The 17,092-nt window shown below is 43.2% G+C and overlaps 2 protein-coding genes across 2 annotated transcripts in view; both read left to right on the top strand.

The window, feature by feature from the left end:
* Positions 1–124: 124 nt before the first annotated feature.
* cab39l1 (calcium binding protein 39, like 1) lies at positions 125–7,839 on the top strand. Its single transcript, XM_034543287.1, has 9 exons — positions 125–625; positions 1,203–1,350; positions 1,445–1,609; positions 1,811–1,929; positions 3,581–3,749; positions 3,844–3,903; positions 3,987–4,052; positions 4,162–4,305; positions 4,477–7,839. Exons 2-9 carry the CDS (start codon positions 1,234–1,236, stop codon positions 4,666–4,668), a joined length of 1,032 nt encoding a protein of 343 aa, XP_034399178.1. The 5' UTR covers positions 125–625; positions 1,203–1,233; the 3' UTR covers positions 4,669–7,839.
* Positions 7,840–13,404: 5,565 nt separating this feature from the next.
* Positions 13,405–17,092, top strand: part of gpc3 (glypican 3) — a 78,013-nt gene continuing 74,325 nt past the window's right edge. The window contains 1 exon segment of the mRNA XM_034543751.1: positions 13,405–13,561. Coding sequence (XP_034399642.1) covers positions 13,405–13,561 — 157 coding nt within the window.

Genomic DNA, 17,092 nt, shown 5'->3' with positions numbered 1-17,092 from the left:
GTTCAATTCCGTGCACACTTAAGGCTGTCTCAAAGCTTAAAACATTCAGAAAACATGTTATGGCCTTATCGTTCCTCGAGAATGTAGGAGCACTTGGTTGCTGTTACAGGGCAGTCCAGCTGGAGGGGCTTCCCGTGTGTTCTTTTAACTGTCCACCCGCGAGGAATTTGCGAGCCCCGAAACATGCGTACCTACAACGCAGAGGGAGTTCCCACGAGTTGGCCTTGGTTAAAGTGATTGGACAACGGCAGTGGCAGTCATTTTGTAAAGCAAAACATACCCGCCCAGTGTCCCCGGGATGAGGAGAGGACGAGAGTTTCGCCAGAAGAGAACAGGGAAATGAAGTTGTCAGACGGGCCAGCCCAGCAACTCTCTCAGTACTAGACAGCTAGCAAGTTAGGTGACAGACGGTCACGAGTAGAGCGCTTCGTAGGAGCTAGCACCGCTATGAAGGTCGTCCCTTTGAGCAACTTGTAGCTACACTTAGACGGCTACAGACAACGACACGGACATTTCAAAGTAACAGCGTTACGGAAAAAAAGAAAGTGGGGACAACTTGCTAGCCCGCTAGCTAACCTTTAGCCGCCGAGCCTCCTTCAGCTTCAGAACCACAGTTCCCTCCTCGGTGAGTGCTGACAGCGTCACCTGAATGTTTCAGCGGCGTGTGGTGTGTGTTTTCCGCGGTGACGTCCCTCGCTGTCCGCCTACTGACCGACCGACGCTGGTGTTCTTGTTTCTTGCTACCGCTAACTAGGTCACAAGCTAGCTCAACTTTGCGGCTGAACATTGCTCCAACGTTGACATTGTTACGGTCTCGATCTCCGTTACATCCTCGTTCCGGGTAGAAAGTTCGCGTTTTTATTCGCCTGGGCTAATGCTAACTTTGAAAACTAATAAACCGACTGGGACACGTATCGTAAAAGTGTTACTTTCACTCTAACCTACGCGCATTATCTTTGAAAACTAAAGTAAGGTTAGCGGTGTTAGCTAGCTGCGCGTGCTGTCATGGTCTTTAACACTGTAGGTTAACGCCACAGTTTAACTTCGGAGACTCGGTTCTCAGTCAGGCGGTCAAACTAACTTAGCCGTCTTGTCGCTTCCTTCAGGTGAGAGCTGTTCAGCCATGTCCTGATGCAAAGAGGTACAGGAAGTTGAATTTCTTGCATATAATCGTGACTTGAGCCAGTGTTTTATTTCTACAGATATTTGGGCTTGGATTACCAGTCTCCAGTCATGCCTTTTCCTTTTGGGAAGTCTCAGAAGAGCCCAGCTGACATAGTGAGGAGTTTGAAGGAGAATGTGGCCTACATGGAAAAGATGGATGCTGGAGACAGCAAAAAGTGTGAAAAGGTCGGCTGTGGACTGTCTCATACTTGATTTGGTTTGTCTCTTATTCTCATCCCCATCTGACGGTAGCAGTTATGAACCCTTTTCCACAATTCAGGTTGCAGAGGAGGTGTCCAAAAACCTGGCCTCCCTGAAGGAGGTACTTAGTGGAACAGGCGACAAGGAGCCTCAAACCGAAGCAGTGGCTCAGCTTGCACAAGAGCTGTACAACACCAACCTACTCATTGCTCTCATTGCAAACCTGCAGAGGATTGATTTTGAGGTGGGCAAAATGCACTTTATTTCCGCTGTGACTTTATTTGTGTATAAAGTGTTGATCCTTTAGTGCCAGCACCTAATGATCAGGGACGCCAATGTGTGCGTGATTTGAACATCGATGCCGAAAGTAAAGAAAAAAAAGTCTCTGCATATCATAGGCACCCAGTCAGCCGTTTACCACTATGTGCTTTTTTTCCTTATACAGGGGAAGAAGGATGTGGTTCATTTGTTCAGCAATATTGTGAGACGCCAGATTGGCAGCCGTACACCCACGGTAGAATACATCTCTACACAACAACAGATCCTCTTCATGCTGCTGAAAGGGTAAGTTCATCTTTTCAGCCTACAGGATCTCAGTGTTTGATAGATGATTGATCTGACTGCCTTATATGTACACTTTCATATACTTAAGGCAAGTCCAACCTTAGATACTCTTAAGCTTTAATTTAGTTTTATGTGCTTTTTAAACACTTTTCTTTTTACTTTACCTCAACCGGCCTTGTGATTTTCCAAATTACGCATTATGTGTTTCAACAACTCCCAGTGGAACGAGCGTGAACTTGTTGCATTCACCTGTGGGTAACGCATGTTGATGAAGAGCGATAGCAGTGCTGGTTTTACAGCTCTAAAAAAACAGCTGAGTCTGCCTACTCGAAGAGCAACATGTCTTACGGCTGCATTGCGTTATGGTAGGTTGAAGCTGCTGTCAGTCGATCAATTGCCATCTTTGCCACTGGCCGTGTTTTTGAACTTTGATCCAAAATGTCATGTCTCTAAAGCGGACCATCAAGTTCTGGTTTTCAGAGATGGTCATCAAAATATGACATTTAACATTGATGTTAAAGATGATTCTTCTGCTAAGAGGTTCCCTTTTTGGCTGCGTGGTTAATTGTCCACATTTGGCCAGCTTTCTTCTCTCACCATTGAAAATATGACCTAGAAGTTTATGTATGCTCATCAATAGCAGTGTTTGAAGCAGTGGTTCTCAAACTTTTTCTGTCACGCCCCACTTTGAAAGAAGAAACATTTTCATGCCCCACGCCCCAACAAAATTGTAACAGAATGGTCCATGCCAAATCTTTATTGAAATAACAACTTTTGTGACTCCTCCATCTGTGCTTTTTCAAATGGTAGAATAAAGAAAATTGCAATCACTTTCAAGTAAACCAGATTGCTCCATCAGACAAAAACAAGTAAAATGTGCAATCACTTTGTTAGAACAATGCAAAAAAGTTTTATCTGTGCAAAAAAACAACTCATTTGAAAAAATAGCTAATTGTGGCTGCAATTCTCCTGTTTTGGACTGAATATCTTTTCAAGATAATAACAAAGTGCAACCTGTGGAAAAACTAAACAAAACAAGTTAAAATATTTGGCAATAAAGAGTTTGACGGAGTTTTACAGTGCATATCATTTTAAAACAATAAAACCCAACATGTGAAAAACTAAATTAGTCAGATATTTGTGAGACATCACGTTTTTATCAGTATTAGTGGCTGCAATGAGCCGGCTTTCCACTACAAATCTTTTAAAAACGTGGTTGCAGACGGTCACTCTTAATTCATGCTCAATGTTGAGCTTAGGTTTGTGTTTTGTTTTGAGAGAGACGACAGCAAAAAAGCCGATCTCATGGTGATAGGATGTGGCAAGTCGCCAAGAATTTTGGCCGTTGCGTAATGTAAATATTTACACAAAAGTACAGGCATTAATGACTTGGTTATATGTTTGTAATTTGAACTTTTGTAATATGTGAAGTTATCAATAAAGTTCTGTAAATAAAAACAATTCTGCATTTCCCCTTGCACCCCACCTGTAATATCACCGCTAGAGGGGCGTGCCCCACAGTTTGAGAAATACTGGTTTAAAGTGTTTATGATGGATTTTCCTTAAAGAGACTTACATTTGTTGCTGTTTTTATTCAATTCTGATGAGGCAAATGACTTGACCTGGGCCTGCCATGTGTTAACCTGTGCAGATATGAGAGTCCAGAAGTGGCTCTGAACTGTGGGATGATGCTGAGAGAGTGCCTGCGCCACGAGCCTTTGGCACGGACAGTGCTCTTCTCTGAAGACTTCTACTGCTTCTTTGGTTATGTGGAGCTTTCGACCTTTGACATCGCCTCAGACGCCTTCGCCTCATTCAAGGTACAGTGCAGTTTTTTCTTCTTTTCGGTTTCCAGCCTCTTCATACCAACAACGGCTTGTCTCTAATACTTTGGGCTCTTCTGTTGCTTCACAGGATCTCCTCACAAGACACAAGATTATGTGTGCAGATTTCCTGGAGAACAATTATGACAGGGTGAGCCTCATGGGTGTTTTTAATCTTCAATCAAACACAGGCTTATGCTGTGCCTATTCATATATTTGCAACATGTCTATCAGGTGTTTACAGAATACGAGAAGCTCCTGCATTCTGAGAACTACGTCACCAAACGACAGTCTTTGAAGGTAGAAGCTCCACCGCTCTGAGCCAAATCACTTTTAGATTCAAGTGTTACTGACATGCTCCTAAAGGTCATACTAAAATAATATGTTGTAATTGCATATTGTTTTTCAGCTCCTCGGGGAACTTCTGCTGGATAGACACAACTTCACTGTCATGACCAAATACATCAGTCGGGCGGAGAACTTGAAGCTGATGATGAACTTGCTAAGAGACAACAGCAGAAACATCCAGTTTGAAGCATTCCATGTGTTCAAGGTGTGCTCATAAAAGACGTATCATCAGTGCAACTATATGTGAAATGCTGCTTCGTTTTAGTTGGTCAAATATTGAAAGTTCTGTTAGAGGCTAGAGGATCTCATTTTAGGATGACACTTTTCAAATTGCCAATCATCTCTCTACCTTTTTTAAATTTAAAAAAAAAAAAAGGTATTCGTTGCAAACCCCAACAAGACTCAGCCCGTGCTGGACATCCTGCTGAAGAACCAGACCAAACTCGTGGAGTTCCTGGGCCACTTCCAGACCGACAGATCGGAGGATGAGCAGTTCTGTGATGAGAAGAACTATCTGATCAAGCAGATCCGGGACCTGAAGAGGCCCACAGCACCGGAGGAAGCTTAAGGCGGCAGCGGCGACTGCTCCCATCAGGTGGTAGATGTACAGGTGGTGGCTGGAGCTCCAGAAGGCTAAGAGAGTCTAAAAGACATGCTTCATTAAAATGTAATATTAACCACAACATATAGGAAAAAAGCAAAGATTACTTCCTTCACTTTCTTTTCTTTTTTTTCTTCTTTTTTTAGTATGGATGTGGAGGTGATTTCCATCCAGCAACTTGAGTGGGCCAAGAACTGTTATTTAAACCATAGTGCTTCTTCTTTGGTGATGATGAAATGTATTTTAGTCTGTTCTTGTAATGTTGGACCTTAAACTGTTACCTTTCCACATGCATTGTTGTGACAGAGACTGTAGAATGACAAAAAGGCCCCCATCCCTCCTTCACAGCCAACGTGCGTTCTTGAAAGTCTTTCTCACAGATGTGTCTATATTTTAGAAATAGAGAAGCTGCGGAGAAGCATATATACATGCATTATTTTTCTAATGTATCTTCCTGGTAAACAGTTTAGGACATACAATAACCCTTCGCTCTGAACATTGTTTAGTCTAACTAATTGCATAGGTTTGGTTTATTGCCTTATTGTAAAGCTGTTGTGTTGTACAGGGACTTAATAGATCTTCAGAAATACGGCTTTGGCAGAGACACGTGGATCATATTGTCCAGGTCATCACATAGTAATTTTCGGTGATTTAATGTGTAGGCGGTAGGCCTTTTGGTTGCATTGTGTGAGGTCACAGAGATCACAAATTATCCTGCAGTACTCGTCGATGCATTAGCTGGCACAGGAGGGGAAATCAAAACTAGAGAGGAATCAATTAATTGCGCTGTGATTTATTTTAATTTTTTTTTAGGCTGTGCTCAGCGAGGCTTACATGACTGAAATAGAAGCAAGGCATCAGATAATGCTGCAGGGTACCAGCCATCCGTTCACCGCTAACATGGACAGCATGGACATTCCGATTGATCTCACTCTCACACATTGAGCACAGATAGGGCCCACTCATTTGAAGCAATGATTTAACCAACGATGAACGGGTGGGTTTTAGAGCACGTGGTGTTTGCCATATGAGGCATTTCTCCATAACAGCATAAGCACTGCATAACGCTAGAAATTATATTGCAGTTTACACGGAGGTGTTGCCCATGAAGATGCTTCAAAAAGTATGTTGCACTGTTAATCTATTACGAGAGCATGAGGTGTCATTTAAAATAAGCGGACATGCCGAAGTTTTTTCATACTAACGTTCAGCAGGAAGTTCCCTCGTTTGGTTTTCATTCGACACGTATTGAACATCTGCTAAAATTTGAATTTGAGAATTGGTCAGAAGGTAATGGACTTTGATTTGACGAACTAGATCCTCTTGATCTCATGTCAACAATAACTCTGATCCATGCAGTTGTTTACTCTTAACACCAAAGAATACAAAACATCTATTGGTCTGATTTATAATAATACATTTGAATATATTACCCTGTCACATGCCTTTTGGATGCATCAGAAAGCACGTCCTATTAGATGTCAACACATTGTCTAAATTACCAACGTGCACCTTTTTTTAAAACCATAGTTTTGTTTTGGCTGACGAGCACTGAATCTATCGAGTTCCTCACGCGCATCGCCGATTAGTTACATTTCTTAAAAATAAATACTTGCCTTACTTCTGCCATTGTCACTGAAATGGCATTTTAGGGATTTGAAGATATGTGTTGTCTGAGCGCACAGACTATAGTGTGTGTGTGTGTGTATATACCTCATGGGATTTGAGTTTGCAAATGCTGTGTTCTCGTTCGCTTTCCTTACTCGACAAGATATATTTTATTTGACTGTTTAAAATACACAGCAGTGGTTTGAATGCATGCCTGAACTTGACGTACGTATATGTTCAAACTTGAACGGGGACTACGATCTGGTTTTCACAATGGAAAACTAGATTTTTAAACTGAACTATTTCATCGGGTGTTGCCACACGTTAATTCATAATGAATAGCAGTGTGCTACCTTGTAATGAATGTTGCCTTATTTAAAGACATTTAAAGGATCGTAATGATCTTGTGAAATTCCAGAACTTTTTTTTTTTCTTTTTCTTTTTAGACCAAAGTCCATATGAAAAAGGATAAAGATGTACATTTCAAGTCCCAAATGTATTACCAGTTCATTTCTCAGCTCCACACCTAGTGTAGTGTAGCTCTGTCACCAACCGCATTATACTCTAAGGTGATCCTGCGAGTGTAAATATATATTTTAACAGACTACACTCAGTTATTAGCTTCTGTTTTTTTTTTTTATATATATTGTTTTTTTTTTTTATCACAATTTGGTACACTGCACCAAATAGTCACAAGATTATCATCAGGCCTTTACGGATCAATACATTTATTTGTGGACTGCTGTGAATATGGTACATTATGCACAAATAGACTGAAGTCCTGCACAAAGTGCACCGTCATGTCACCAGTTTATGAGAGAAAGTTTGTCTGAAAGTGTGTTTAAAGTTTCTTTAAAAAAAAATCCTGTCAGTGATCAACTCCCTTGTGATTATTTACTGGCAAAACCAGTTTTTTAAAAACTACATCAATGCCCAATTAGACTTACCCCATTTACACAAGAGTAATTATTAATATATATATACATGAGCACAAACAAACTTGCAGCTTGCTGACAAACTGTTGCATTAAAAAAAAGTGTAATAATATCAAAAGATTATCTGAGTTGTGTAAAAGAAAATGACGTTAATTTTAAATAATCCTCCACAATATGATTTAAATTGAGCCCAGTCATGACGTGCTGTTCACAGTGGTCCCATCAGGGGGAGCTGTTGGCATCAATTGGCCCAATTGTATTAGCTGCATCAACAAAGCATGTCATGTTTCTATAACCCTACCTCTAATTATGAGTTTATAAATCACTGGCGATATTATGTAGACGTCAACACAAATTCCTTAAGATCAGTACTATATATTTCATGATTTAGAGTTCTCTGTTAAAATATTTGTTGTGCTTTACTTTTTTATTCTGTTGCCTTTCCCCTTTTCTTTTTTTTCCCTTTACCTTTCTCTTTCCAAACTCTGGATATTGTTTTCTTTATTTACCATGGGAGCGAATAATGTGTACATAACTTTATAAAGGATACAAGTGTGAAAGCATTCATGAAAATAAAATCTTTATGGCAAATTTATTTGTGTTTCTTCGACAGTTCAGTGGACAGCTGAAAGGCCCTAAACACAGCACACAGATGTTTTCACTTAATCGATCTGATTAGGCCTCTTCTCACTACTGTGTGGGCGTGTCCAGTGTTGCGTCTGTCATGGCAACGAATTCTAATTGGTGCTTGTAGTGCGATCAACTCACCCTGTTATTAGTGTAGTTCTGCCCAAGGCGGGTCTAATCAGACAATTGAAAACACCTGTGTGTCAGCTCTTTAAGGAGAAGAGAAGGGATACTGTTCTACAGTTCATATTTACAAAGGTATACGTTAAAGAAGCAGTGTTTTAGTGATCTTCAAGATCGCCTATTTGTTTTGGAGTGAGATTATAATAGAGTTCTGCACATTTCTTCAGAGACTGCCCTGCGGTCGCTGCTGCAGGTTTCTCAGACACGAGAAGTGAGGAGACTTGAGAAGATGCCTCCACTGGTCTCTGTGCAGTTTCACTCTCGACACGGTGAAAGCAAACTCCCTAAAACTGACCGGAGTGTCCTGGATGTCGTCTCAAAGCTTTGGCTGTAATGATATCTATTCAAACTAAACAATAATTCAGAGGAGTTGAATATTGTTGAGCGTGGAAGGTGATTCTTTACCTTCAGGAACAGTAACGACAGTCTAAGCTTAGAGGTTCCCTTAATTAACACTTTTGGGTTAGTTGGACAAAAACAATTTTAGGACATTATTTTATTTCATAGACTTAAATGATGAATCAAGTACTATCCGAAAGATAAACCGATGATGAAAATCCTTAGTTGGCTGCAGAGCTGCCTGTAGTTTCTCTGCAAGATGTTGGCAATTCATAAACATGTCCAAAGTCAGTCCATGAGGTCTAGTTTTTATTTCTGCTCGATAGAAAACCTTCTAACCAAGACTCAAATGTTACGTGATCTACGACATTGACAACGAACGGAAGGATGTTTGTTTAGCTTGTTTACATTGAAACGTATAGCTTTCATCTCCAGAATATCATTCTGGACTATAAGTGAGTTACATATTGCCGAGCGTATTCATCCAGTGATGCAAATTAATATTGCTAAAAATAACCCCTCCTCCCAGTTGAAAGCCCAGTTCAAAACACTGGGACACATTCCACCCTACCAGGAGGGTTCCAACATGAGGCCTGCTCAATAGGCTGCCAGTCTATTGTCTGTGTGGAGGTCAATTATAATGGCTGCGAACTTACTCAAACCAAACGAAAACACACATTATTCCTCCACCGGATCAATTACTTTTTTTATGCAACATTCAAAATCTTAATGCAAAATCTTCATGACATGCATTATTAACCCCTATAGTCGTCTGCAAATAAGATCAACAGCTTCCTGGCCACAATCAAACCCTCCAAGTGAACCAGAGACACTTTGGGGAAAGAATGAAAAAAAGAAATGGGCAGCTGCAGTTTATTTTTCTTTCCCCTTTAAACTGCACCAATAACAGCCTATATGGAGAGAGAGAGGGAGAGCGAGAGAGAGAGAGAGAGAGAGAGAGAGAGAGGGGCAGTATGGGAAAGTAGGTTAAAGTTCATTCGGGGAAGAAGGCAAGTGAGCCAACGCTGCGTCCATGTTCCCACAGTGGAGGAAGTGCCACCATGCTTTTTGGAAAGCCTCTGTATCTTTCAGTAAAACGATCTAAAACTCTCCTGCTGCAACAACAACAACAACAACAACAACAACAACAACAACAGCAGACATTATTTTCTGAGTGCTATCTGTCTGCACATGCGGCGGGCTGGTGGAGTGACGCGCTCCTGCAGACGGAGCAGAAGACTACGTGGGGGCAGGGTTTTACAGGGGTTACAGGGTCACAAGCCTCCTGGGCTCCTTTTGACCAGTGAAGCGCCGAGTGGATGAGAGAGATGCGGGTTCATGCAAAACTTTCCGCGGCGCAGTCCGCGACCATGTGCAGGGAAAAGTTCTCCCGGGAGGAGTCGGAGGAGGAGGAGGGGTGGGGAGACAAGAACAAGTCTATATTTTTAAATACCCCCACACACAAAAAAAAAACGACGGGTACCGTGTTTGCGAGAGGATTTTTTTTCTTCTTCTTCTTTTAAAAACGACATCCGCATCGAGAGCGTCGCCTGCGTTGCTCTCCCCACCCCCACAAAGAGGAGAACAACAAGAAAAGATGCTCCCACAATTTCATGCATGACAGAACTTTTTGTTGGCGCAAAGAGGGCTGCGCAGGGTACAACATCTGCGTGGTGCAAGGTACGTGGGGGCAATATTGGGAGTTTTCTGCAGGATACAGTCACTCGATAGAATAAACCTCAAGGCAAAGGTAGGCTGTCAATAGTGTGTTTTTTTCTTCTTTTCTTTATTCCAACACAGATTAACGCACGTGGTCTTGTATAGGGCTTTGCTTTCGTTTCAAAAAAGTTTGAATCATCTGAAGTTTTTTTTTTGTGTGCCTTTTTCTCCTTATCAGATTTGCTAAAGAAAACCTATCGTGTGCTGATATGTAATGTGTATATAATGCATTAAACACAATTAATAATCCGTATGTGTTCACACTGAATGCGAATGTGTTCTCCGGGAGTCCCAATAACTTTTAGTTGACCAAAAGTTGATTCCGCTCGAGTCTCTTTTGTTATGGCGTCGCTGCCCGCACGTTGCGCTCACGCAGGCTTTATTTCATTAATCCGCAACGTGTTACAAAGCCATCCGCCCGCCGCTCGCCAGCTGCGTGTTTTGTTGTAGTAGTTACGTCACCGAATAAACGCGGATGCGATTGGGATGGTTATTTAATTGAGCCGACACGCTCATCGTGGCAGCGCGAGCCGCTTATTGGCGCCACTTTATTGGAGCTGCACGCGGAGGCGCTCGGACCACATGTGTCCGAGCTCATGGAGCTCAGTTCCATCCCATAGTCTGTGTGTAAGAGAATAACAGCTCTTAGGGAGGGATGGGATGCATTCTGAGCTTTTATTTTAACTTTTTGTGCTCCTATTTTTTAAGCTGAAGGCCCCCCCCCCACGTGTGCGTGCGCACGCGTGCGCCCTGGCATGGACCGTTATGTTTGAACAGCCTGTGATTTCGTGCATACAATAGAATGTATTGAAGAGGTCAAAGGGTGTTATGGTCTTTCTAAACTGGGATGTCTGTCTTAATGGTGGAAGGTAAACTGACTTAAGTAAAATGTCCAAGTGCTTCTTCATGACCTGATTTATTTCCAGACCAGTTTGACGTTGCTTTGAACATTTCAGAGGAAAGATGTCAAATGTCCTTCATATATTGACGCTTATAATCGCGGTTATTTATCAGATTAAGACTATTAAACTAATTAAACATCTTCATATTAGGTCATTATCGTTTTTATTTTTAATATCTGACGCTTTCAATGATGTGGCGATGGATCAAGTGTTCAGTCTCAGATCCTCCAAACCAGTTTTTTATTCGGAAATGATTCTGTTGTATTTTATTTTATTCTATTGAGGACTTTTCAAGGTTTTGTAATGCTTGATGATTTGTGTAGAAGAAAATCCTCCTCGCTTGTATGCGTTTTGAATTCAGTTAACCGCCTCAAATGGCTGCAGCCTGCAGAGAAAGTATTAATTCTCCTGTATGGAGTTGTGGGATCGGTTTCAATATTTGTCTCCATCACTATCAATTGATTTTGGTTCTGTTTTCAGATGCTCCAGACTGGGAGCGTCTTGCCTGGAGGAGTTGGAAGTAATCCAGCACATCAATCCTCTCCGACCCACGCACCCCACCCACCCCCAAACGCTCATGGTCCTCCAGCTAAGGTGCATCTAGTGTAGTTAGTGAAGTAGCTCAGTATCTACTGCCCTAGTTGCTCCTTCTGGCTGGAGGGCTCCTTCTTTCTCAACATCTCAAATATTTTCCACTACATTCACCCTGAAAACAGATGTATCTCTGGGTGGAAATGCTTTATGTCTGATATGTTTTAGCTCTGTGAGGCGGACTAGCCAACATGTGGTATAACCTCTGTCATTTTAATTTTTTGCAGTTTTAATCCTTCACTGATCACTGACAGACCCACGGATCAGATTCCTCTTAAAAACCTAAAATAATAAGAAATAAGGTGTTTACATTGCATAAAGGACAGTGGAAGGGTCCCTGAACGTGCCGTCGACTTTGCAGTCCCAAAGTGCTCACAGTGCAGGTAGTGCACACGGATCTACTGCAGTTTGTGCACTTCAGGTATTGCCGGTCACCTTCCCTCATGCACACGTCGGCTCTGTGCTTCCACTTGCAGGTGGAACTCATGTGGGTTTATGGAGAGTTTTGTTGGTTTGCTGTCAGCTTATATCAATCTCTGCTGTGCAAATCCATGCAAAGCTCTCTGTTTCTCAGACATGCAGCCAAAATAAGTTTTTGTTTTTGTTTGTTTGTTTTCTGTTCCAAGCTTTGTTGAACACTTGAAAGACAAAAAAAAAAATCGTATTCACCGCAGGCACAAGAGAGCAGCTGTTACACCCCCTCCACCCCCTCATTGTTGCAGTAGACTCTACAGGAATCTCAACAATAAGGTTTTGGGGGTATTTTATTTGTTTTACATTATACTGCTTGTCTTGCTGTTTTCAGGTGGATGACTTCACAATTTCAATACTAGACAAAATTAAAAGAAATTACACAGTATCCATCTGCAAGCCGCCAGATGTTGTGAACAAACGTGTGTTAGAATGTGTGTGAAGAAGCAAGGAAGTTGTGGAGGATGGCTGTGAGTATGAACTCTGCTCCATCTGCACAGAGGATGAGCTCTTCAGTTTGGGCCTCCCGTGTAGACTGAACACTAGGTGGCGCCATTTCAGCTTTATTGGAGCTGAGTAGAAGTAAAATAGATGTCCATTCGATGAGAAGGGGTGCAAAAATGAAATGCCATTTGGTATTGTGATTAGATGCATGTAATTGTTTAAGATAAGAGGAGGATGTAGATGTTCACTTTTGCTCGGTTTGTGCACATATCGGAGTGCTTACTGTACACTTTTTCTCCATGTGGTTGAACAATAAAAAGCAAATTTTCAGATCATATCCGACGCTTATGTGCCATCTTTTCTTCCGCCTCATGATGCATCCTATAAACAGACACGCACACACGCGGACAGCCATTCATCCAACAGCTCGTGCACCGCATTACTCTCCTCCTATCTCCACTCCTGCAGCCATCGCATCACTATTAGGCGAGAGGGGAGCTGAAAAAACGCGCAGGTTCACGCTGTGGCGCGCGCTTTTTTTGGGGGGGGGGGGGGGGGGGGGGGGGGGGGGGGGGGGGGGGGGGGGGGATGGGGGCGCGCACATGTATCCGGGGCTCGTCGGTCTGTGCAGCGAGCTGAGAGTCAGAGCCGCAAGTGAAGAGGGACTCTTAAGTTCTCCGCGTCGGGAGTGTAGCTTACGGACCGTTAAGGGGGTCTGTGTGTGTGTGTGAGAGAGAGAGAGAGGATGCTGAGCCGGAAGTCGCAGCCTCAACTCGTCAGCGCCAACGCAGGATGCTCCAGTAACTTTTTAACGTGTTTTGAAGTTTAATCTCCGCCGCTCCGTTCCGCCCGGTCTCCCGGTGGTTCACCGCCGCTCGCCTGCCATGCTCGGCTCATCGGTCCGCGGCGCGCTCTTCCTGTGCGCCTGCCTCCAGCTCTTCTCGCTGCCCGCAGGACAGGTGCCGACCTGCCAGGAGGTGCGCACGGTGTTCCAGTCTCTGCATCCGGGCTCCAAGTGGGTCCCCGAAACCCCGGTGTCAGGTAACTGTCATCAACTTCAAGCGTGTGCATGTTGTAGCTCCGCGGGTTTTTACGCATGCGTCCTTATTGTTTGCACTTCTATGGCTTTAAATTCAATTCAATACACACACAGACACACACAGACACACACACACACACACACACACACATTATCCACCCCGCTGGCAGGTTGAAATGCAGGTTGAATTATATAAGCACTAGTTAACTGTTAAATAACAAGCTCACAGAATCGATTGGCTTCGGTATCGATCCAAACGTGGAGCCAAGTAACCCAACTTTGATTTGGTCGGCGCTTTAGAAAATTGGAACGCTGGTGTTCAGCATTTGTTTGTGGTACGGGGGTTTGAATCTTCTAAGTTTGAGGGTTTCTGTTCTTTAGATGATGATGATGATGATGGACTGCACACAATAACAAAAAGATCATCACTCTTCCTATCAGAGAGTTGATTAATTAGCCGCGCTCAGGTCCTTATTGCACGTTGTCACGGGATCCAGATTAGTGCTGTGGTGTGAATTGCGACCTGCAAGCACATCTGTAATAGATACGGCTCCAAAGAGGTATTACTCTTGCCGTAGAGCTCAATGTCGGAGGAGGGAATGAGGAACAGTCTTGACTTTTGAGACGCGAGGAAAAACACACTGATTGGGCCAAGGAGGGGGGCACCTGAAACCCCCCCACCCCCGTCCTATTCATTTTGAAGAACACCACCAGAGCCTGTTGCACGCGTTCTGATCCAGAGACACCACCATGTGGCTGCACCAGCTGCACAAGGTAATTGGGTGTTGTCGTGTCACGTCAGCACGAGGGGTGCAAGTTGTCCAGGTTAACAGCTTCCCCTCAGCATGCACACCTCCCCGGATGTTCAAAGAGGTGTTGCCCAAATAGTGCTATACATATGTGTGGTGCGCTGTGAACACGGGGGAGTGGGATGAATCGCAGCGGGGGGGGGGACAGGGCATGGGGAAAGACGTGCGACGCACTTTGAAGCGCGTTTTTTGTCATGCTCAATTCATCCCGTTATTAATCTCCCCCTCCGTGGGTGCATGCGGCTCCAACCACTGCACCCTCTCTCTCCGTGCATAAATCTTTAATCACAGACCCTCCGCCGAGGCCATTGTGCATTTTATCTTGCCGGAGTTATCATGTTGCAGGCCAAGATGAATATGTACACCCCCCCCCCCCCCCCCCCCCCCCCCCCCCCCACCCCCCCATAATACACATCTCAAATCTGAGGCAGAGCAGCCCGGCTGTGCACCTTCACCAGGGTCAGTGGAGAGATGGGCAGCCTGCACACCAGGCAGCTCAAAACCATTACTCACACTGGAAATCAATCCACCAGTCACCCGAGGGGACCATTCCTCCTCGTATGTTAAGAGCTACTTTGGTTTACACATTCCCCGGATGCCCGCGGCTCCTCTGCTGCCGCGTGATTGCTGGTTTTATGAAGTGAGCTGCATGGCAACGCAACACATCACACAACGAGAGATTCAGATTGATGGAGATCTCCGATTTGAAAAACCCGTTGAGACCTTTTTCCTTCCGTTTCAGATCCTGGTGGCAGCTCAACAAACAGGAGTTAATCTTTATTTTGACCGTCTTGATATAATCTGAATTTTTTCTTTTCTTTCCTAATTTGGCTCACAAAAAAAAACGAGCTTGAAAGAAATGAAAAATTACCCATTACTTTTGTATTGGGTCAATTTTTGCATTTTGCTTTGGAGTTTGTTCTAAAGGGGAGTTGCACCTATGTATATACATGTGTTCATGCATAGCCCATGTAACAGAAAACATGGCACACACATGTCTAATGATCTTTTCTGCATTTTGCCATCTTCATCTTCTTCAATGATGTTGATTTTGCTCCCATTGCAAGTGTTAGTACACAAACTGCAGTGCAACAAAGAGAGAGGAAAGCCAATGTCTACCAAACACATGGCTTATTATAAGAAGCCCAATTAGAATTGTATATGTAAAAGAAAACAAGCGTATGTGAGGTTTTAACGTTTGTCCCATTCAGCCACAAAGTAGTTATATACGATATGATTGAGATAATGACATAACTGCACCAGCGAGACATACACATGAAGATAAAAGGCCTTTCCCTTTCATTTCCCATGTGCTGAAATGATGCAGATATTCAACAATTCCCTTATATTCTGCAGACCTCCTATAAACCCTCACAGTCCCAGAGCTGTAGTAAAATGTAATGGTTGTGAATGCTGGCCTTAATGTCTGAACAAAGTGCTGCCAGTGAGAGAGAGAGGTTGCAACACATTACATTGTAAATCAATTTGATAGTGTTTAGGCTTTTAAAAACACATGTCCCCACGTCGCACATTTAGCACGGCCCGCTTGAGGACGTAGTGTGGCCTTGAATGTACCACAGGAAGTTTTTCATCGAGCTATAAAGCCATGAATCTCTGTCTGTGTGCATCCTAGGCCCGTGGGGCTATGTCCTTCGCATATCTCCGCACGCGACACATTCAATATCACTTAACGTTGAATAAACACCTCTCTGCTTTAACAGCGGGGAGAGGGAGGGGTGCCTCAGCGCTCTGCAGCCATTTGCGCGGTGCTTGAAGCTCGCCTACTCAACACACAGACAAAGCCGCTTTTGAGCCGGCAGCATGGCACCAGCACCAACATGTAAATCCTTTAAAAAGGTGGAGCTAAAAAGCTCAGGGAGGAAAAAAAGAAGAGATGTCTGGAGGGAGGTGCATCAAAATATTTACAAATGTCTGACTTATTTGGGAAACCACCAACTGGTGACAGTGATATGATGTTAAGTTGTGTGTTGACTTGGCCAACGTTAGATGGCTTTTCACAGATGAGGTAACGTTCCCTGCGAGCTAGCCTAGCTAACGTTAGCTAGATAAATGTCAAAAATTGAGACCGTTGTGGTCAAATAAGCAAGCTGGCGCTGTCGTCATCATCGAGATTATCTAATTTAACATATTAGCCGTAGTCACTTGCTTACAATCGATGAGCAAGGTAGTTGTAAAGAGGTATCATTTCTAATAACGCTTAAGTTAACCAGCTAGCTTGTTATGCTAAAATCACCGTGTTACACACAACACTAACATTATAAACAATGTTGATATGTTATCTAGATTGATGATTCTGCTGCTCGGAGCAGCATCCATGGTAAGAGCCAATATAAGACATAGGGCCTCATAGTAATTAGTACATAAAAGTATACTTGCATGTACTTAAGTACAACTTCAGTGTGTGCCATTTTAGTACAAAAAAGTACACTATTTTTGTACTTAGTATATTAAAGTGTAACTTACGGTGTACTGTAAGTTACACTTTAATATACTTACGGTGTACCGTAAGTTACACCGTAAGGTATGGGTATTTTTCCAAGTAGGCCACTGACTGGTTGATACGTGCGATGCATCGAGTGGGAAACGTGCCGTGTATTGAGTGAGCCAGTCTGACACTAACTCCCGGGACACTTTTTTCCCGTAGTCCACCCCTGTATTTGGATTGTTATATTTTGTTAATCAAATCTGAAATGTAACCAGCGG

This window comes from Cyclopterus lumpus, chromosome 10 (genome assembly GCF_009769545.1).
Source record: "Cyclopterus lumpus isolate fCycLum1 chromosome 10, fCycLum1.pri, whole genome shotgun sequence".
Lineage (NCBI taxonomy): Eukaryota > Metazoa > Chordata > Actinopteri > Perciformes > Cyclopteridae > Cyclopterus > Cyclopterus lumpus.
Note: the sequence above shows the minus strand (reverse complement) of the source record. Positions and strands in the feature narration are given on the sequence as shown.

What these genes read in the sequence shown, in the direction of transcription:
- cab39l1 (XM_034543287.1), top strand. Translation starts at nt 1,234, where the DNA reads ATGCCTTTTCCTTTTGGGAAGTCTCAGAAGAGCCCAGCTGACATAGTG. An exon ending in ACGCCTTCGCCTCATTCAAG is followed by an intron (nt 3,750 to 3,843) that starts GTACAGTGCAGT and finishes GTTGCTTCACAG; the next exon opens with GATCTCCTCACAAGACACAA. An exon ending in CCAAACGACAGTCTTTGAAG is followed by an intron (nt 4,053 to 4,161) that starts GTAGAAGCTCCA and finishes ATTGTTTTTCAG; the next exon opens with CTCCTCGGGGAACTTCTGCT.